The sequence below is a fragment of the Camellia sinensis genome, chromosome 4 (genome assembly GCF_055761805.1).
Source record: "Camellia sinensis isolate YWXY chromosome 4, ASM5576180v1, whole genome shotgun sequence".
Classification (NCBI taxonomy): Eukaryota; Viridiplantae; Streptophyta; class Magnoliopsida; order Ericales; family Theaceae; genus Camellia; species Camellia sinensis.
In genome coordinates this window covers 184,527,631-184,550,387 of record NC_138964.1, presented here as the reverse complement: position 1 = coordinate 184,550,387, position 22,757 = coordinate 184,527,631, and the positions used below count along the sequence as shown (strand labels likewise).

The window sequence follows — 22,757 nt, the reverse complement described above, 5'->3', positions numbered from 1 at the left end:
ATGATTTTAGCACTCATAATTTTAGTATATTTGCTGGACAGAAAAAAAAAAAAAAAAAAAAAAAGAAAGGGACAAGAGAAGAAGCAACTATATCTAGCTGTTTTGATCACACATCTGCCAAGTAGTTTTGCCTTAAATGATTTTAAAAAAGAGTTATAAAATAAGGTGTGATTTTATTGTGTGCAAATAACTGTCGTTACAAACTACAAGCGACTCTGTTACACTAGTACAACATATTGTTGGTACTTCAGCGGTTAGAATGAGAACTATACATAACAAATTGAAAGAATGGGTTCACAGTGGCAAGGAAAAAAGGCGCGTTGGTGGAGAACCACAGCCACCACTGAATCTGGAAAACCAACTGGTTACTCATCAAGACAGACCTCTGGCAGAGCTCAAACGCTGTGCTGCACGTTCTAAACTGGGTTCATGCTGATGTAACCCATGCCACAATTCATTAGAACCACCATTCCACAATCCAAGCTTAGCTATCTGCTTATGCAATGCCTCCAAGTTGACAAGAGGGACAGTTGTTGGTCGCCCGTGAGCACACTGCAAAACAAACTCTCCAGAATTATCAACAATGCAGCTAAGCAATCTCTCTCTCTCAGCTAAGCAAAAACAAACTCTCAATTTTTTGTATTGATTGACAAATAGACTAGGGTACTGTCAACTCACTTGGAAACACAATGATGTTTGCTTCAGCTCTTCAACAATTAGGGAACACTCTGAAGGTAGCAATGTGTCCCCAAGCATTATTGCACCTAAATAGTAAAACCAATAAGCAAAATTAAGAACATAATCCCCAAGAAAGAAGCTTTCACCCTTTTAAGAGCAGGAAATACAACTCCGGTGCAGCTAAAAAGTTGCTAACATGCTGGAAATTTGAGATGTATCAAGAAGCAAGAAAGAAAAATCACGGCAAATGGCAAATGACACTAGTCCATATGAGAATATTTTGTGGACAAGCATCACCTCGCATAAAGCATTAAATAACTTAATTTGTGGATGATTGGTAACTAATGCAACTTTTACACAGACTAGCATTTTTCCTAAAGATTGAGGTTATTATACCTCTACACGCTTTGGAGTTAAGGACCCGATGAACGGATGGCGGTATAGTTGATGATCCATCTGTATCAGCAAGCTGTTGATCACAAATACAAACTGGAGTGAGAAAATCAACAAATATAGTTTGGGAAAATTTTAGATAATGAATGATAGAAAAATCATGGAAATGGAATTGTAAAAACTTCTCTGTATTACCTGTTGAAGAAATTCCAAGAGATCTACATCAGTCAAATTGACTCCTACAATACACGGCACCTGCACATTAAAGTAATTGTGATATTCAATAATGAGACAAAATAGAGATTGCGATTCTCTGAACTATGTCAATAATGTTATACATCTTGAGTAAATATACAACATTGAGGACACTTAAACATTTAAAGCACCTGGTTGGTCAATGTGTATGTCTATGGAAGTAATAGCAATAACTTCTCTGGCAATAATATTTTCCTCTATATATGCATGTATATGTACGTAGGTGACAGACTAACTAGTAATACAATCAAGAAAAAAAAAAAAAAAATTTAAGCTTGTAAAAGAAGTTCAATGGCTGAGAGAGAGAAAGAGACAGAGGGGCAGGAATGTTCTTCACCGCATTGAGTGTGACAACAGTTGGCTGCCTGCGTAGAAGATTCAGATTCCTGTAAAAACACAAAAGGGTGTACACCAAAAAAATCTCAGAATTTAAAAGATGAATTGTATAACAAGACAAATGCAATATATCATGCATTCTCTAACACCATCCATTTAGCGGGGAAAAAAAAAATCATCCCAGCAAATCCTTAACGAAAGATATGAAGCAGGAGATCCAAAAGGTTCTCCAAAGTCATCAACACAAACAAAAATCTGACAGACTTGTTCACCAACATTGGTATGGGGTTAATATCTTTAAAGGTCATTCACACCATGATTGACACATAGATCAACAGTACTAATTAAAGATTTTCTAGACACAGAACACAGAAAAATTACTTTTTAAATGACCTTGAACCCAGAGAACGAATGTTGCAGAGCCAACCCCAATTTTGAATCTGATCAGCATAGTTGTGCAACAACTGATACCCTATTTCAGGCAGGACCTGTTTACAGTTTCGAAAACAATAAAAATCAATAGTGAAGATCTAAAAATTTTCAGGTAAATGCTTAACTTGGCACAGCATCTAGGGCTGTAATAGAACCCCGACATATACTGTGAAATGGAAATACCAATTTTTGCTCAGTATCTAGGTAAGTGACTGTCTTCATTTCTCCAGATAGCACCTACGAATTTCACTAGTCTATTAGCCACACTGGATTTGTCATTTTCAAAAGTTTGAACTACAAAAGCATTTTACCTTCTGACGTAGTTCTTCCAAGCGGATCCTTTCATCTGCAGCGTGCTGTAAAAGACAATCACTTGCAAAGTAAGAAATGCAGCCAAATGCTGGAAGTAGACTCCAAAACCCTAAAGCCAATAAATATGATTATGTGTGTTGGTATGTACACGAATCAAGCCCACACATGTTTGCATGTAGATGTATATATACTACCAGGCATCTACTGGCTAATGCTGACACGATTTCCCAGTTACAAGATTCTCATATGAGAAACTGTTAACCATTCCATGTCCTCAATCCACTTCTAAGATTTCCTGTGCTATGTACATCTCAACAATTGGTGTCATTGAAAATTCTGCCGAGATAAAATAGGCCTCGACTGAGAATCATGAGAAGCAGTACTAAACTATGTTACACGAACTCGAGTGTAGATATTGGGTGCGGGCGCAGGTGCAGGTACATCTAGGGGTCGGATACTTCAAAATTAAAAATTGAAAATACATAAATATGGATCCAAATTTGGATACGAGTACGGGAATACGGTAAATATTTATTTTTTAAATATATTTATTATATAAAGATGAGTTAAATAGTTATTTTTAAATATATTTATTATTTTTATCTTATGTATTATTTTTATTGATAATATTTTTAATTTATTTATATAATTTTTTTTTATTTATTTTTAATTGATATATATATTATAAATAAAAAAAATTATAACAAATAAAGAATAACAAAATATGTTAAAATAAATAAAAAATAAAATTTGGATGATTTATTTTATAGATTTTTATAGATTTTTTTTTTATTATATATGATTTAATTAGATTTATTATTATATAACAAATTATATTATTTATTATATGTTAAAAACGGGAGGGGGGAGAGATAGAGAACACAAATCGACGAGAGAGAGAGAGAAGAAGAAGAAGAAGAAGAAGAAGACGAGGAGGAGATGATGAAGAAGAGAAGACAAAGAGAGAGAAGAGGAGATCGACATAGATGAAGATAGAGACAAGACAACACAGAGACATAAATCGACATAGATCTTCACCCTGTTGCTACCACTGCTCCACTGTAAGTTTCTCTCAACAACCCTTCTTTCTCCTCTCATGTCAGCCATGTCCAAGAAACCCATGCCGAATCTGACACATATCTCACACCCGCACCCATGTCGTATCGTGTCGACACGGGTACTCTGCCCTAAACCAACGAGGCCATGTAACAGAGGTACTAAATAGTCCACAATTACAACGTCCATAGCATAATGTTTTAACTTGTGAACTAATGTTCTATTTGGCTCACTAGAATAAGATGGAATGGAATGGAATAATCATTCCTTAGGCTCCCCTATGGAATGATTAGTCCATTACAATGATGAATGATGATTCCATTTGCAATATATTTTTTAGTCAATCAAACATGGGAATGGATATTTTGATGGAATGATAATTCCATTCCATTCTATTCCAGTGAATAGAACACTACCTAAATATATCATTTGGCTATGGTCTTTCAAAAATTTAAAAACATGAGATAGATGGATCTCAAGAAGAAAAAAAGAAAGAAAGAAGAGCAGTGCTTAAACCTGGTCAATAATAGCAAGCACTCCACCACCCACAATTGGAATGAACTTCTTATCCACCTGTTGGAGAACTTTGGCATCCTCCAGACAATTCTTATTGATAGATTCAGGAACTAATGAATCACCAGCCAAATGCAAGATCCCAGAAGAGACATCAAGTATATTACTCTCATTGTGAAGATTATGTAATTTGTCTCCCCTCTGTATAGAAAACAAAATCACTTTGTAACCACTAATTTCATAACTTGACAACCCCAAGTTCTTTTAACAAACTGGTAATCATGATAGAATGTGATTTCAAAAAGAAAAGAAAAAACACTAAGGTACTCAACTGCAGTCCGTAGACAGCTCTTCTGCCATTTTAGCCCAGAATCTAATGGATCATGAGATTCCTTCAATGTGCAGTCTGAAGGTTAAGAGAGCATAAAATCAGAAGTATATCATTTATATGGGTATGATGAAGGTATAAAGTGATAAGCAACAAAAGTGATAATCAAATAATGGTGAAGAAAAAAAAAACAAAGTTAAATTTATTCTAGGGTTTTTTACTTTTTTAGTCCCTGAAGTATGCAATTTGTCATTTGGTCACAAATGTCTAAAATTTGTCCCTAATGTATAAAAAAGTGTTTCACTTTAGTCCCCCAACCTAACTCTATCTGGAAGTGTTGTTAAAGTCAAGGGTAAATGTGGAAACTCAATTAATAAAAACACATTTTTAGTCCAGTTAATTCTATTTGCACACCCCTCATTTTCTCAGTGCCCACACCATCTTCTAATTTTTTTATTACAGTTTTGTCCCTCAAACAAATTACTCTTTTGGATAAAAACCTAAACCCTAATTTCTCTATACACATATCTGTAGGGCTCGCAAATGTCGGAAGCAACATATATATACATGTTGGATGGCAAGAATATTTCCTTCTAAAGATGTTGGTTCTTTTTTTTGTTTTTAGCAGATATGCAATTATGATTTTAACGCTTTACCCCTAGTTCAGATGGAGAGAGACAAAATTATGTTAGGGGACCAAATTGAAACACTTTTTATAAATTGGGTAGTAAATTAACACAATTTAAACATGGGGGTCCAAAATGACACGGATCACTACTTTGGGAGCTAAAAGTGTATTTTTTTTAATTGAGTTTCTGCATTTACCCCTAAATTTAATGAAGTCTACAGACAAAGTTAAGTTGGGGGACCAAAATGAAACACTTTTTATACATTGAGGGCTTAGGCCTCACTTGGGGAGTAACTATTTTGGTCAAAAAGTCACTATAAGTTGTCATATCACTCCCTCTACTTTTCTGCACATCTTTTCGTAAAAAGCAAAAAAGTTACTAAAATAGCTTGTTCCCAAACTAGGCCTTAATTGACACAATTTAAAATTTGGGATCACAATGACACATCACATTCTTTGGGGACTAAAAAGGTAACTAATCCTTCATTCTATAATACATTATTCATAAATGCTTCCATATTGTGGGAGAATAGGCAAAATAATATTAACTGTTCAATCTACAATCCTACATAACGCTACATAATCTTAACAGATGGAAATCTACCTAAAAAAATCTGGTACTCACCCATAGATCAATGGGAAGCATAACTTTTGCCTACACATAACAGAATTATTTTCAACTGAATCCACGCCGTAAATGTGGAGGCGCTCTGACTTTTTGCATTTTAAATTTTTGAACGTCAGTTATGTCTTACGATGCTACATAATACTAACATAATCATAATAGATGGACACCTGCCTAAAAAACATGGTAGCTTCTCCCATAGATCAATGGGAAACGTAACTTTTGCCAACACATAACAACAGCATTACCTTCAACCAAATCCTTACTGTAAATGTTAAGATCCTCTGATTTTTGCGTATCACATTTTTTAATGTCCTTCATGTCATGTGCTTTCTTCTTATCTGGTCTGAAAGCAAAACCTCAGTGAAGTTAGCAACTATCAGATTTGATCTAGCATTTTAAGCTTGACATGGAAATACTAAAAGTAATTATACCTGGTGTAGATCAATGGATCTTCCACAGAATTTGGCTCAGAATATAGTTGACATTCACTAGATGATTGTTGAGGATGCTTCAACCCACTCGTTTCTGCACAATACACATAAATCTTAACTGGTCTAGCTTATTTGCACCACCACCAAGTCCTACAAACAGTTTGTATTAAAGCAACACCTTGTGAAGTAGGGGCATTATTGATGGCCTGGGCTTTGAGTTTTTTTGCTTCCATGGCCAAATGGGTATTTAAGGTGAAGAATTTTTTCTTGCCTCTGTAAAAAGGTGGAGTTGAATGGCTTCTTTTTGGCCTTCTCTTACAAACATATCCTTCTTGTTGATATATAATCGGATCCTATAGGCCTTCATCCACAACATCATAAATTGCTGAAGAAATATGGTGTGACGTTACTGCAGAACAGTTGGCATTATATTTACCATGCGAGTCTAAACATAACCACTCTGTTTCATCAATAAATATATCGGGACATTTTGAAAAGAGAACATCATCTAGATTATGTTGTTGGATAAATCTACAATTATCTTCCTTGGAACGAACACAACTTTCAAAACCTGAGCACATGTTTGCAAAACTTGTTGAGAAGTCTTCTTGGCTTGAGCTTTTTCGCAAAGAATCATCAAAATAAAAACCACGGTCCTTAACAACCCTTTCCGCTAAATAGTCATATCTATTGTCATATTTGATACGCCTCTCAAGTGCATTCTCATCAAAGAAATTATCCACATTCTGAGATTTGGTCCTAAATAATGGATCTGACATTACAGAAGACCATTCAGATTTAAGAGACTGACGACTTGAGAAAAATTCTCCGACACGTGCAATTGAGTCTGGTGGAAGGTCATTCTCTCCAGCTAAACACTCTCCACCTATTGCAGAAGACTCTATTGAATCCCTTGACAAAAAATCCAAACCTGTAAGCACGTCACACTTAGACATGGGTCCGGGGAAAGACCAAGCACTTGCTGCCTCATCCTGCCATAGAGTCACTGGAAGGAAATCAAACCTCTGGTTATTGTCATCAATTTCTCCAACACAAACCCAATCATTAGGTTCAAGACTCTTTCTTTTGGCTCCAAAACCATTAATCCGAAAGTCAAATCCTTCAGAGCTTGCAGGTGATGCCCAATCAACTGGAAGGCTTCTCCTACAGGAGCAATTATGCAGAAAGGGCTTTAGATCCTCGCTGATCTTGTCCACATCATCACCTATTTCAAAACAATCAGGAGATAATGCACTCCCATTAAATCCATTACTTATGCTGGCATCCACATTGAAATGTGCATCCTCCAATCTAGAACCCAAAATATAGTCTGTGTGCTCACTGGATCTTTTTTCCCCAAAGAACTTATTCCCCAAGAAATGGTCTTCAGAAGAGAAAACATTATGGTCAGTTGCCTGCAGATAGCTAGCACTCTTTTGGTTTACAGTTACTCTGGATGGGGCAAGCAATCCATCACACAACTGGAATGAGTAGTCAGTTTGATACAAAGATCCCAACCTGATCTGGTGTTCTGAAGCATCTTGACAAGAAAATCTATTGTCTTTCCAGTGAAACATATGGTCACTTTCTTCAGTTGGCATCTCCAGCTGGGGGGAGAGAAGGCCAAAAGAAGCACGGTGATTGTACATCCTGCACCTCCTTTTTGCAATTTCATATTTTTCTGGCAAATCTGCCAATGTTTGGCAACAAAAGAAATCTTAGGATACACATGAAGGAAATCGATTGGGTAAATTACACCTTTGCTCCTTGTTTGAGCCAAATTTCAGTTTAGTCCCTATAGCTTCAATTTCATCAATTTAAACCTCATACTTTCAATTCCGTACCAATGTGGTCAGCTGTCATTAACATTTTGGATGGAAAACATGTGCGAAACTAGAGGGACAACAGTAGAATTCAAAAGAACTATAGGGACCACAGGTGTAACCTATTCATTTTTCTTTTTGTGCAGGAATTGCTAAAATTTCCACATGTTGTCTTTTTCCGTCCAAAATGCTAACCACAATGGACAGAGGAACCACATTGAAACGTAATTGAAAGTATGATGTTTAAATTGATGAAATTGAAACTACAGGGACCGAAGTGAAAACTTCACTGGACCTAGAGGGACCAACAGTATAATTTACCCAAACAGATTTTTTGCCAGTTCACAAGCAAGCTATATAAACATCATTCATGAAATTTTGTTACTCTGGAAATGTGTTCTCTCTTCTCCAAATAGTTTTGAGGAATGTAACTATTGAAACAACTAGATCAGGGTATTCAAACTCTATATACAGAATTATCAGAAGCAAGACATTTAATAATAAAATATAGATCCTACCTTTTTCTGGTGATGAAACATCATCACCTTCCCTCCAGGTATTGTCTTCTTCTGACATAACAGTACCACGGCTGGAGGAATTTCCTTGAAACATATCAAAAGTCAAGACAAGTTTAAGAAATGAATTAACAAAAATAATGTTAACAGACAGCAAAAAGATTATTCACAAATTTAGCAGTTTACCGTGAGAAAATTTTTCAGTCCACAAGTGTGTGATGGCCTTTTCAATAAAATTAATAATGGGAGACCAATCCTGAGAGAGAGAGAGAGAGAGAGAGAGGATCAAGGGAACAATTGGATTCCTAAATTACTTCACAACAGAGTGATAACCAAACAAATTAAATTAGTAAGACTAAAGCCCTGAAGGAAATACTAGCACACTGTAAGTGAGAAGAATGAGGTAGACAAGCCATCTACAGCATTTAGGCAAATGAATCACACACATGGAGGAAGAAACAACACCAATCATCCAAAATTGACAGAAGGAAGGAAAATATATGTATATATACTGCCATATCAAGTGTAATGCACAAATGAAATTTTTTCAACAGAAGCATCAATCCCCATACAATCCCTGTTTCAACAGAAGCATGCGATCAACAGTGATCGATGTGAAATCGATCCCTCACTTTGAAAGTGATCGATCCCTTATTAGTTGTGATCGATTGCCACCCTAGTTTTCACAAATCCTTCATAAATTGGCTTTGGAAGCTGAGTTTCAATATAAACACCTCTATAACTTGGTTTTCTATATCCCAACCATTGTTTTTTCACAATCAAAATTCTGTAAACTCTAGAAAAATTCTGAGCAAATATTTTGATCATTGTGAGAGAATTTTCTCGAGATAATTTTCCAAAAACCTTACATATCTGTGCATTGTTGTGTTCTGCACACAGGGTTGATTGGGTAATTGGATCCGTTCAAGAATAGAGATCGAGGCTGTTGCTTCGTAGTGTCCAGAAGATCAAAAAGGCTGACTGAGTCAAGCTATGCTCGTGGAGTAACTACAAGTCATCAGAGTTGTAGATAAACCTAGGTATACGGTTGTAAGTTTTCTCGACTGTGTCCTGTATTCTATCATCGTTTGGTGGATTTTTGTTGGGTGTTGTGGCCATGGTTTTTCCCTTTTGGGCTTTCCACGTAAAATCTGTGTTATCGTGTGATTGCTATTTACTGTGGTAAATTTTGATTAAAAGGCTAAAATAGGGCTAATAAACATAATTCACCACCCCCCCCAACCCCTTTTCCGTTTCTAGGCACATTTTACTGAAGTCTCCAATATTTCAACTTTTTGAGAAATGACAAAAATCACTTTTCCACTCAAAACAATCTAATTGACAAAGGGCAAACAAACTTCATAAGTCAGGAAAATTCTCAATCAATTAGCTAATTATATATATCACAGTTCATGATCAAACAAGAAGAAATGTTACCTTGAATTCAACAGAAGTCTTTGATAGTTCAAAAGTTATATCATACCAAGATCTTGGGCAACTTAAATTCAAAATGTATGTTTCATATGTTTGAGACCTACTTCGCTTCCCATTTTGTAACTTCATGTTAGCCTCCTGCAGATCCGAAGAGTTGAACCTAGTGACCAACTCATTCAGCAGTTTATGAATTGGGCCCTTGCAGATATAAAGAGAGTTGATGTCTACATAAGTGAAGGTCAAGAAAATCAAAATTCTCAATTATCTCAATTGCCGATCTTTTTGTTTTATCAGTATCTTAATTGCTAATCTATCTAGTGCAATATAACCTTTGCACACTAACAAGATAATCAACTTCACGGATACAGACAAATTGACAGGCCTGCAAGAAAAAGGACCCTCAATTAGCACTATTGACAGTGGGGAATCAGTAAAGCATATCAAAACAGTTAAATAGTTATATCATCAAATGAAGTATACCTTCACAAATGAAGTATCACGAGGACTAGACATATATCCAGAAAGCTTTAATACACCATCAGAGACATTTAATTCATGTAGAGAGCTGAAAATCTCAATTCCAAAACCACTCGTCAACAGTGACAAAGGAGATGAGGAAGGAGTCGTGCAGAACAACTCATCCTCACTGCATGCAGGTAAAACAAAATGTAAGCAAACACATATGTGACCCTCCAAGTGCTATATTGACAAATGTAGAGCAGGAACACCTCTCAATATCAACAACTTCGAAGAATACTTTTGGATGAACAATGGCAATTCTAAGAACACATTTTTTGACTGAGTGCAAGACCTTCTTCGGGCTTCCAATTTCATTATGCAAATCACAACCAAATCAAGTTAGTGCACATCATCACGAGTAAAATGATCATATCAGCTAAGGTAGTTGGCTATCATTAATAAATTTAAACCCAAAGCAAAATATGTGCAAAGTAAGAGGAACCTAGATTGGATATGCTTCCTCCGAACTGGTTGGTTGTAAAATAAATCCCGAACAATGACTGCAAGGACCCAAGACTATTCTTAGAAAACAAATCAAAGCTTATCTGCATCATAATCAACAGGAAAAAGGAAAGGCAAATTTATTCACCATATAAAGCAGTTACAAGCCTACAATTCACATACACTCTAGCATTCCTAAAAGCCAATATCATTTGAAAGAAAGATATAAGAAAACTGGGACAAATACTCAGAGTAGTTCATACAAGAAGCACAAAGTGACCCAACTTTACAATTTTAATGGACAAATCCAACAGTACTTTGGTAACTCTTGCCCATTGATTTGATTTTTGTGTTGTTTGACTTCCTCAAAATAAGCTACAAAAATGGATTCACGCTGCAAACATTGATGCTTTGATGATCAGTTTAAACAAACTTGTAAGGCATTGACACAAAGTGTGATTATAAATTCCATCTCTCCTTTTCACTAGACAATCTACCAAAGTAACCTTTTATAAAGGACAATTTCTCAATGTAATGTGAAGAGAACAATGTTATGGCAGATTAAAACAAAAATAGTTATTCATATAAAATTTGGAAACAATAATGTGATGAAAAGCAGTCATGCGACACTAGAAAGACGCTAATTAGATGTTATTAAGAGGAGGCTTCTAAGTGGAATTTCTGGAAGGCTGATCCAATCCTGAATTTGTTCATTTTCAACACTGAGCTAATTAAGCCAGAAACTCCCTGTTCCAAACAATTCAAAACAAAGAAAAGGAACGGTGATTAAAAGCGGCTTATCATTTTGTTTTCAGGTGAAGTTCCAGTGTTGTTCTTGTAATGCTAAAGAAGCAATCTTTACTTGTGCACACATAAGGCCAGCTCCAATCTATTTGCTTACCTTCTACCAAATAGAATAATGCTCTCCACCATAATATACTTGTGCAGGTTCTTGTTACTTACAAATCCAATTTTTGTTTTATTTAAACTTGTTATCAAACATTTAACAGTGTCAAGAAAGAGAAGAAAACAACAGGCAAAAAAAGCACAAACAGATCTTCCAAATGGGAGAAATAATAGTGACTTGCTTGCCAATAGTGACTACACAACAATTTTTACCTGTTGTGCCTACATCTTGCCTACCATCATCAATTCCAAGATACAAACATTTGCATCCCTGAAAAGAATGATGGGAAGTCAACCACCAGGATACTTGGAAAAATGGCAGTAAAGACGCTCAAAATTGACAAATGAAAAATTAAATTCGAAACATTGAAGAACAATCCATGCCTTCATGACTTCACGATATCCATTTGGCCTCCCATGAGCTTTTGTAATGACTTCTAACAATGAAACATCAGAAATGGAGCTCAATGCTTCTCCTCGATAGCCAAAGCTTCCACTAATAGCATTAGTATTAGCTAGCTGATCAACTTTTGACGTTGCTGGTCTCATAGTAAACACACAAATCATTAGATAACATGGTCAATAAATAAATTGTATTTGTAGTTATCCCCACATGATAGCAATGGTTAAACAGTCCAACTAAGCACCTACATTCCAAAAACTAAGAAGTAGGCTATCAGTCATCAATACTTTCAAAAGTAAAATAATGCCACACTTTCCAATGTATAAGATTTCCCTGTGCTTATTCAATGTTCTATAATAGCATATTCAACAGAAGAAATGCTATGTGTCGTGCAATAGATATACTCTTTCTTTTCACCAACACATGGGATGGACCAGTTTTCTTAAAAGACGAGAGAATTTTATTCCAACTGGCATTCATATACGAGACAGCCATATATAGGCAGCTAAGAAGCACAGATACTCCAAGATTGGTGCTGTGTTCATATGTGCCACAACGGGGATGTGTGTCCTTGTGTCAGACGCACCACGTGGCATGTCAATTTTTTTTTTTTTTTTTTTTTTTTTTATAGGGCATGTGGGGATTCTTCATGAACACACGTGTCCTGTGTTTGGACATGTCTCACGACACCTTTGTAGATTTATTTATTTTTTTATAATTTTAGAAAGATGATTTGGGGTCAAAGTAAAATAATGGAAAATAAAAATATAAAAAATAAAAATACACCCAAATATATATCGATGCTTCTCGTATCTATACATTCTAAATTTATATTCATATATATAATAAATAAATAAACAAAAAATTGCCGTATCCCCTCCATGTCCTTATCCAACAAGCAAACACACACACACACACACACACACACACAACCAAAAAAAAAACACACTCGTTGGCTTATTAGTTGATTTTCACACGCATTCCATCTAGAAAAAATAAATAAACAAGGACAACAAAAGAGTATGTGAAACTCAAAATTTAAGGTAAGTGTCCCTATTGGAATGAGCACTATTAGGTGTTCCATGATGACTTAAAACAGGTTTTTGCTAAAAATCCCAATTCATATTGAGAATTTTTACATCTGAAATTGCGAGATTGGTTCCCTCTAAGATTTATGACACGTCCTATGATCAACAAAGTATAAATTCTTATCCCTCACTATTATTTCCTATGTTACATGGACTATTCTAAATGTGCAAAATACCAATGCCGGACACTCAACACATGGGTAAGGGTATGGAACAAAGGTCTGACATGTATAGTTGGGCATGCATCCAACAAGCTTGTATGGATCTACTTGTTTGCATCGTGTCAAGAATCTCAGCAGCCAAAATAAAAGTTTTTCAGAAGAAGAAAGATATTCAGTTACCGTATCTTTCTCCCAACAATACCAACCCATCCCAAGTAATACCACATCCTGCAAGTAAACAGACATAAAATGCAAAAAATAAACTAGAGAGCTCAGGGTGCAATGTGAGTTAACTATTGAGAAGGGGGAAAATACAACTAACCATTGTCCACTACTTTAATGTAGTGGGTCCCAACACCAACTGCAACAGATACCTGAAAGAACAAATCAGTCCTCAGTGAAGAAAAAAAAAAAAACCAAATGTAAAAATCATGCATAGAACAACTATATAATGGTAAAACTTACGTAGTGGTTTAGCAACGGTCTAATTTCAACTAAAGGGATACACAATTCTTGTTAGGGCCGTGCATGGGTTGATTTGGTCCGAGTTAGTGCCAAATCCAAAACTGAACCAACCTATTCAATTATCATTTTTAGGACCCAAAACCAAACCGAAAACCTTTGTTATCAAAATATGACCATTCACAATTCAATTCATGTGACTCTTGAAACTATCAGGCCCAACAAATGGCAACCTCATTTTCCTCTTTTTTTTTTCTTTTTCTTTTTCTTTTTTTTTTTTTTTTTGTAAATATGTCATAATACAACTTCTCAAAGTGTTTAGTACAAAAATAATCAATATCTAATCATGATTTGTTGTTATTTTAGTGATCACAGGGTTTAATAGGATCCAATATGAAAAATATCAAAATACATCTAGATGATTAAGGCTAAAGTAACTTGCACCCATGAATTATCTATTGCTAATTTGGTAAAATAAACATGGTTTAATATGGTATGAGACAAGCCAATTGGACACAACGATTCCACAACTTTTTTTTTTTTTTTTAACTTTCTTTTAACAATAAGTATAAACAATTTTAAAATGTTTTAGGTTTTAAAATAAAAGGTTTCAACTTATTTTTTCTTCTTATTCTATGCTATTTAGGGTTTTTAGGTCCATTTTTGAATATCAAAGGATAATATATTATGATTTTTAAATACTTTTATGGTTGATGGGATTTGTACTTATATCGCTTACAATTAGACAATGTAATCACGTCCTTATATAAGAACTATTGTATAACATATACCAAAATCAATTTATTTTATGTTTGGATAATGGTCAAAAAACAGGGTGCCCCCTCCAAGTTTAATTTGTGACACAACCCTCCTAGGTTCAATACCATATTGAAAAAATGAATGGTTGATAGAATAGTTAAAATGATAAAAATAACCCTCTTATTTCTTCTCTTTTGCTTATATCCTCTCTTTATCTTTCTTTGCCTCATCTCACCACCATCACCATCCGTTGGCATCACTAACACCCTCCACGACCACCAAAATCACAATTACCATCCACCACTACCAATCGCCTCCACCCAAAACCACTATCACCACTCATCACCACCACCCAAAATCACCACCACATAGGCTACCTCATTCCCCCTTCCCCATTCTCCTAACCCCCATTCTCCCTCCTCCACCTTACCTTATCCTTTGATTCTTCTTACAACGACTTCATCATCTATCATTCTAGCATCAAAGGTGTCCCATCGTCATCTACTAGTGAACCTTTGACATTGCCACTAACAACATTGACAGCAGCTCTATACCCTAGCCAACTCAGTTTGTAGTTTACACCCATCACCACCACCACCACATCGCTTGACCTCTTCCCTTTCCACCCACCCCCAATCTCCCTGCTCCCCACCAAAATAAGTTGGTTGCCCCTTTCCCTTTTCCCCAACCTTTGATCTACCTCCTTCCTATTCCCAACCAATCAATTGCCTCCTTTCCCAACTTCTCCACCTGTTCTCCCTCTTTACAACCCCAACCAGTTGCCTTCCCCCTCACCCACCACTGTCCTCCCTCCTCCCACCCCAACTTAGTCAGTTACCATTCCTCCACCATTGTCCTCCTTCCTCGCATGACAACATAGTCAACTATCCTCTCCCCCACCATCATCATCCTTCTGCACTAGGGCCAATCAGCTAGCCATGTCCCCTACCACCCTCCTCCCTAAGCCAACCTAATCCACTGCATGCTTCATCTCTATCCACCACCTTCTTTCCTCATCCTACCATAAACCAATTATTGCCCCCTTACTCCCTCCTACACCTTAAGCTAGTCGTTAACCCCTTCCCCTCCCCCCCACCCCAAGCCAATCATTGCCCTATTCCCCCCAACCATGTTCTCCCTCCTCACCCCTAGCCAATATGCAGCTTTGAACCCTTCAGAATGGCAGAATTGAAGCTTAAAGAATGGCATGTTTAAGGTTAAACAAAGGAATAATTGGGGGAAAGAAGGCATAAATGTCATTTCAAAATTTGAATAATTCAATTTAAAATTAAAACAATATTTGACACGTCACGCCTTGGTACTGTTAATTTAGATGGAAATAGTCATTTTTTTTCATTTTGATATTGACCTAGGGGGAATTAATATCACAAATTAAAACTTCAAGGGGCGCTATGTTTTTTGGCATAACCACATGAGAGTGAAATGTAATTACCCCTTTTTTCATCTATACAATTGTTTAATTAAACCAAACAACAAATGGATGTCAAAAAACAAATGGAACTTAATTAAACCAAACCAAGAAACCTTGGTGTCGTTCGAGGTAACCCACAATTCAAGCTATAAGTAAATATTTTATAAGGCTTGATAGATGTCCATTGTAATTTGTAAATTCTATTTTTACAATAATTCTCTTATATGTGATGATAACATTTTTTACTAATAACTTGAAAATATCACATGTAAATTTGTACATCATACAAGTCTTTTAACAAAATACATACAGGGGCGGATCTTGGTTTTGTTCAGGTTACTCAAGGAATGAACCCAGAACCAAGCCGAGCCTCTCCGATGATCAAATGAACCCAACACAACCCCATGGTTGGAACCAGACATTGGGTTGGTTAGGTTCACAGGTCACATGATTCTTTTATATAGCCTACATCCTTTGATTACATCGGTTGTCCTTATTTATAACAGTATAAAACCAGACACTTTGAAAAAAGAAATTCTATTGAAAGGGTTTCAAAGTGAATACTTCAATAGACATTAAAGCAACACATGGCATCAAAAGTACTAAAAAGTACGAAGTGGAAATTATTTCGGTTTCACATTGATCCATGTTCCAAAGAGGTACCCCACTCCTATCTTTCCTTAATAAGTATAACTCTCCTGAATTCAACCTATTAGCTCTAAGGATGGGCAATCCTAGCACAGGGTAAAAACCAACTTGATCACTACACAAGTTAACATAAACTGCTTATTCTAGGCATACTTTGTCATCAAAGAGTCTACCAATTGTCCAGGTAGGTGTTGAATATTTTGCCATTAATAAAATAAACGTCCGCCGCAGAAATCTTATTCCTCTAAAAGGGATAAAAAAAGATCAAGACGTTTGAGTTATCAAACAAAATTGTAGCTAAATCATTATTTACATATGCACACAGATATAATCTATCTTCTTCTGCTATCTATATCTATCTATCTATCTATCTATCTTCTATCTTCTATCTTCTATGTCTATCTACCTACATCTATCTATACTATCATAAAGGGAAGGCGTGAGTTGGTATTGATGTCTCATTTTTTGGGTTTTCCCAAAATATCCCTACAGCAGTTACATGGCCATTTATACCCTAAATTCAGTTTTTTTTTTTTTTTTTTTTTTTTTGGAACTTCTTATTTTTCCAAATTCATTTCAGTTTTCAGGTTTTTTTTTGGTCAAGTTGAACAAGACAATGCCAGAACGAACCGAGCTGCGAACAGCCTCAGGCAAATGCTTGATGTCCCTCATACTGACCCCAAATCATAATAATTCTTCAATCATTTCATATCTGAACTACAAAACCCATAATTCATACATTTACAGGCAAACCCCACAAACAAAAACTACCTGCAATTACAGACCCAAAACGAAAATTTTGAAATTCGTAATAGCTAGTTGCTAACCTGAAGACGACGATCATTTTCGCCTAGGGTTAGGGTTTTGATCGATCTTCGAAGACAAAACAGAGAGGAATGAGAGGTTCGATTTTGGTGGGCATGGATTTCGAAACCTGAAGAAAAAAGGCGGTTTAGAGCTCGTGGGATTGTGTGCGCCGGACTGTTCTAAGTTGCGCTTACAGTGTAGTGTAACTTGCGGGGAAACATTAAAGATACACGCGGGGTACTGTTTGAGTGGGTGACCGATGATTACGTCACCGAGTTAAAAGTTGAAGTCACACGTAGATTCTGATTGGTCAGCAAGTACCTACTCCGGTTGGCAGCTCGAAAAACAGGTTGCTCGAATGCTCCGAGTTCAAAATGACATTCATATTACTTGGTTATCACTTTTTAAAAATGCTTTTTAAAAAATTTTACTTTATTATTTTTCGTATTTTTTTATTTTTACTGAATTTTTTTAATATTTTGAGCAATTTTTTTAATTTTTAGATATACCTAACATAAATATACCTAAAAAATAAAAAAAAAATTGAAAAAAATCTTTTAAAAATTCACTAAATACCAAAAAAATAAAAATAAATACGAGAATTCAGTACATATTTTATATTTTTATATATTTATTAATTTTTTACTTTTTTGATACATCTAAGTAAGGTGCATCTAAAAAAGTAAAAAAAAATGTTTAAAATTTTAAAAATATTCACTAAAAACAAAAAAAATACGAAAACCAAAAAATTCAATTTTTGAAAAACTTAATTCAAAAAACTCAAATCAAACGCACTGATTGTTGTGATTTTTTATTTTTTTCACTTTTCTTTCTCGTTTTACTAAAGATGAAGAAGATGAAGGTGAAGAAAGAAGCAGCAGCAGAGAAGAAGAATAAGAATAAGAAAAGAAGACAAGAAAGGGAAATAATCAACTCATCATCATCTTCAACAAACATCAATACAGAGAGAGAGGATCAACATCTTCATCAACATTATCATCATCATCAACAACATCTTCATCAACACATCATCATCATCAACAATAAGATCAAGATCCAGATTCAGATCTACTAGAAAGGGGAAAAAAGAAAAAGAAAAAAGAAAGTAGAGAAAATAGAGGAGGCGATCGGCGATACCCATCGGCATCACCATCGATCTTCCTTCTCTTCCTCCTCCGCTATCACCGCCATCGCCTCTTCTCTCTTCCTCTTCTCTTCTTTCTCTCTCTCGCCTCTTCTCTTCTCTTCTCTTCCCTCTGTCTGTTTGTATTTGAAACCAGGAAAAAGAAAAGAAAAAAAAATAAAAATACAAAACGACGTCGTTTTGTATATTCAAGCCAATTTCGAGCCACCGTTTTCGAGCAACGAAGTATTATTCAGCAAGTATGTTACATACACTTCTGTTGCTGTTTTGTGATTGGCGAAAGCAAAATATGATTTTTATTACACTTTAGATTTCGTTTGACAACTTAATATTTTAATTTAAAAATTGAAAAGTCACTCAAAAAATTAAAAAATTAAAAAATCAACAATATATATAAAAAAGTTAATGATTCTTTTTTCTCTGTACAAAAATTCATTCCGAACATACTAATTTTATACCTCATATTTTAGCTAAAAAAATAAAAAAGTTACTAAAATAACCTATTCCAAATGAGGCCTTATTATATTACCAAAATTAACCCTAAAGTAAGATTCTTCAAAACTCTTTCATCTCTTTACACTAATAGTTTTTTAAGGGAAAATAAGAGAACAGAGAAAGACGCAACAAAGGGAAAGAGAAAGATGCAGGGAAGATACTGAGTGGAGCCCACAACGAAGTGCCTGTTCGGTCACACAGTGCTAAACAATTTACATTCCTCAGGTGTTATGTTGCCGAAAAAAATAGATTTCTCCAACGTTTTGTTGCTATACATTTACAGAGCCATTTTTTTTTCTCCAAAAAATGATTTTTAATTTGTGTCAGGCCTGTTCGCTAATACAATGCTAATAAATTTGAATTAATCCAATGTCATGTTACCAAACAAACTTTTTTTTCCAAGCAATATGTTGTCGTTCGATTGGATGATAACAATAAATTAATTTGAGATCACTTGTGAAGTGTCTATTCGATGATACGTTGCTATATAAATTAGATTACTCTAGTGTCATATTGTCAAATTATAATAGATTTATTTAGCCACTTATCGCTCTATGTTGAAATGTTTACTTTTTCCCTCAAGCATATAAAAAAAATCCATAAATCAAATACGCATCCATAAAACCATATATAAAAAGTATCTATAAAAATATTCATAAAAATATCAAGTGTACAAACATCCATAAAATCTGTCATTGTTTGCATCTATCAATTAAACATGTTATCACAATTCGTCTATATCGATGGTTTCGATAGTTACTACATCAGGATCGACAAGCGTACGGAATTGATGAATACAAGTAGTATAAGTTTTCTCCCATCCACTAGCATGTGGGTGATGAAAACAAATCCAGTTGTTTGACATCTGATGTCTTTATAACAATGTCAAATCTAGTATTATTCCCAATGTCAGAAACCCATTTAATTGATACTTGACTACTACTAAAAAACTAAAAATAATAAATACATTTATATGTCAAATTATTAATAAAACTCAATACAAATTAAAAATAAGAAAAAAATTGTATTCATAAAAAAACTTAACAAATCTTGTCTGTAATGAATTTATGACTGGAGTCCACTAATAATACAATACTTACAATATTACAATGAGTATAAGCATAATCATAATCCTTTCAATCAAAAAAATAAATAATATAAAAAATAAAACTAGAAATACATGGTAATGAATAGCTGGACAAATTAAAAACATTCGGCCTTGGATTATCGGAAATGTGTCTTTTATTCGGCAATGTAATGTTGGACTATTTTAATTTGTTCGATTTCGAAATACCGAACAAAAGTCGAAGAACAGTCCAGAAAAATGAAGCAAAAACCTACCAAATAAATAATAAAAAAAAAACTCAATATTTCACTTTTTTCATGGTTCTTCACCACTGTTTTTTCATTCATTGCTTTCTTTTATGATCAAAACACTATGATTCTCACTTTTTGAAAATAGATGTGTAAGAGAGAAAAAAAAATAAGAAAGGAAGAAGAGGAGTAGGCATTGAAGACTAAGAGGTGTAAAGAGATAATAAAATATATTTAATTTTTGTATTTTGTCCTTAAAGGTAATTTCATACATAGGTAAAATTGGAGGGGGGGGAAATCTCATATGGAGGGTGTAAAGAGGTAAAGTAGTGATATAAGTAGAATCACTTGAAAAAAATTGAAATGGAATGTGCAATTACGAAATTATCCTAAGGTTAGGTTTGTTTGACTATTTGAGAAAGATGATTGAATTAATAGTATGTGAAATTCACTTAAAGAGTGTTTTGTTGAGAACATGAGTGAGATGATTAACTATTCCCTTGTACTAATAACCCCCCATGTAGTACGACTAACAAAGCCATGGAAGCCTTGAGATTATAAATTGAGTGAGGGAAAAAATACTAAAACTTAAAAAAATATTAATTTTATATATTAATATTATATATAGTATTACTAATCTAGTGGTGTACAAATAAACATTTTTTATCCTATATCTCTAACCTAATACCACCATATTAATAATTTTCTCAGTTAATTCCACCATATTTTTAATCTCCAACCAACGTGACCTAAGTTGTTAAGGTTGCTTAAAATTTGTTGATTTTTCTTTTCCAAATTTTAATTACCCAAATAACAAAAAAAATAAATAATTAAGACTCCTAAAATGTTTCTCCGAATTTACCATGTAAGTCCCAAATTCTCTTATCATGGAAGCTGTTTGGTGTAACTTAAATCAGTTGCTTATAATTTATTTTAGGATAAATTACAGTAAATCTTATTAAATTATAGGGGTATTTGGTATAGCTGTTAAAACAAATTATAAATTATAACTTAACGGACTATAAAATTATAGCTTTAGTCATAAGTTATTGTTCTATTTGGTGAAGCTGCTTAATTATAGATTTAAATTGTTGAATAGTGTTTGGTAAATAAGTTGTAAATGTAAATATATTTTTACCCATTGTTAATTATAAATTGAATTAACATTTATTAGTTATAAATTGAATTAATTTTTATTTTTTGTTATTTACTCATATTACACATTTCCCATTTAAAAAAATAATAATCTATGGTCCATTTTGGGTCTTTTATATTAAATAAAAAATAAATAAAAAAAACTAAAGGTATAATTATAAATTAACATGTTCACGACAGAAACTGACAATCAAAAGTAGGGGGTGACCAGTTTCTTAGAGTTAGATTTTTTGAGTTAAAATAAGTAGCTAAATCAGAAATTATTTGAAATAAATTTATCCAAACAGTCCAAAATAATTTTTTTAAAGCTAAAATCTATAATTTGGCCAAAATAATCTATGCCAAACACCTCCTATGACTCATATTTATTTTCCTTCTTGAACTTCAAAACGCAGTTGCTAATTGTAGATACCCAATTTTTGACCGCCCTTGCGACTTGGACGTTAGTTCTTGCACACCCAATGATGAGTATATATGCTTGTTTAAGTGCTCGAAATTCTCAGCAGAATGTCACAGTTTTGAGCATTTTAAACCATACACACCTGTTGCCTTATTTTTGGACCAACACCATAGATTTTCAAACCTGCAACCTCTTGTGGCCTGCCGGCCACTGCTTCTGGTTGCCGGCCACAAGTGTGTTTTTGTAGATATTTTTCTGTCAACTGTGCTAGCAGTTGGCACAGATGTATGTACTTTCTTACACGTGTATGTATTGATATTTCTGAGGGAGTTGCATGATTTTCTATAAATAGGAGGCCTCCCCTTTCATTTTCAAGGTTGGAATTTTTAGAGCAAAAATTCTCTCTCTCTCTCTCTCTCTCTCTCTCTCTCTCTCTCTCTCTTACAATTTCTTAGCTTTTTGCAAGCTTTTGCCTATACACTCTTCATCAAACCTCTCCATCTTTAAGCTGAGGTACCTTTGAGCCTTGTTTGAGCTCTCGAGGGTGTGTTTGCTTTGATTTGTTGCCTAGAATTGGTCTTCTCTTCAAGATGTATAAAGCCTTACTTCTCTACTTGCTTTAATCACTCTTTTTCCCACTGTTTTTGGGCTATATAAACTCTGTATTTTTGGACTGAAACTTGGGTTTTAAGCCCAATAAGGGTTGAGGGGTGGTTCACCTTTCTTTACACCTTGCTCTCAAGGCCTTTACCCTTGTGTTTTCCATCTTTACACTATCTTTTTTTGAGCTTTTAAACACTAATTTTCAGAGTTATTTCAGTGGTTAAAATGTTATTTTGAAGTCCAAATTTAGAGGGGTTA

At 34.5% G+C, this 22,757-nt stretch overlaps 1 protein-coding gene across 7 annotated transcripts; it reads right to left on the bottom strand.

The window, feature by feature from the left end:
- Positions 1–157: 157 nt before the first annotated feature.
- On the bottom strand, positions 158–17,557 carry LOC114313377 (DNA mismatch repair protein MLH3-like). Of its 7 annotated transcripts, none has more exons than XM_082867089.1 (23): positions 13,746–14,019; positions 13,603–13,654; positions 12,013–13,508; positions 11,842–11,899; positions 10,724–10,781; positions 10,491–10,583; positions 10,243–10,408; positions 10,129–10,144; positions 9,766–9,986; positions 8,515–8,584; positions 8,332–8,415; positions 5,991–6,084; positions 5,805–5,902; positions 4,308–4,381; positions 3,979–4,176; positions 2,406–2,450; positions 2,278–2,331; positions 2,044–2,150; positions 1,664–1,712; positions 1,267–1,326; positions 1,075–1,147; positions 679–764; positions 158–552 (listed from the first exon to the last, which is right to left on the bottom strand). In XM_082867089.1, the coding sequence occupies exons 3-23, from the start codon at positions 12,193–12,195 to the stop codon at positions 373–375; spliced, it is 2,067 nt and encodes a 688-aa protein (XP_082723215.1). In that variant the 5' UTR covers positions 12,196–13,508; positions 13,603–13,654; positions 13,746–14,019; the 3' UTR covers positions 158–372. The 7 variants fall into 7 exon arrangements, with proteins under 7 accessions (XP_082723215.1, XP_082723216.1, XP_082723218.1 ...); XM_082867090.1 differs by having other exon boundaries at positions 2,056–2,150; XM_082867092.1 differs by lacking the exon at positions 2,278–2,331 and having other exon boundaries at positions 2,056–2,150; positions 13,746–14,022.
- Between the last annotated feature and the right edge of the window lie 5,200 nt (positions 17,558–22,757).

What these genes read in the sequence shown, in the direction of transcription:
- LOC114313377 (XM_082867088.1), bottom strand. Translation starts at nt 12,195, where the DNA reads ATGATTTGTGTGTTTACTATGAGACCAGCAACGTCAAAAGTTGATCAG. An exon ending in GATATCGTGAAGTCATGAAG is followed by an intron (nt 11,900 to 12,012) that starts GCATGGATTGTT and finishes CATTCTTTTCAG; the next exon opens with GGATGCAAATGTTTGTATCT. An exon ending in GAAGTTGTTGATATTGAGAG is followed by an intron (nt 10,409 to 10,490) that starts GTGTTCCTGCTC and finishes ACCTGCATGCAG; the next exon opens with TGAGGATGAGTTGTTCTGCA.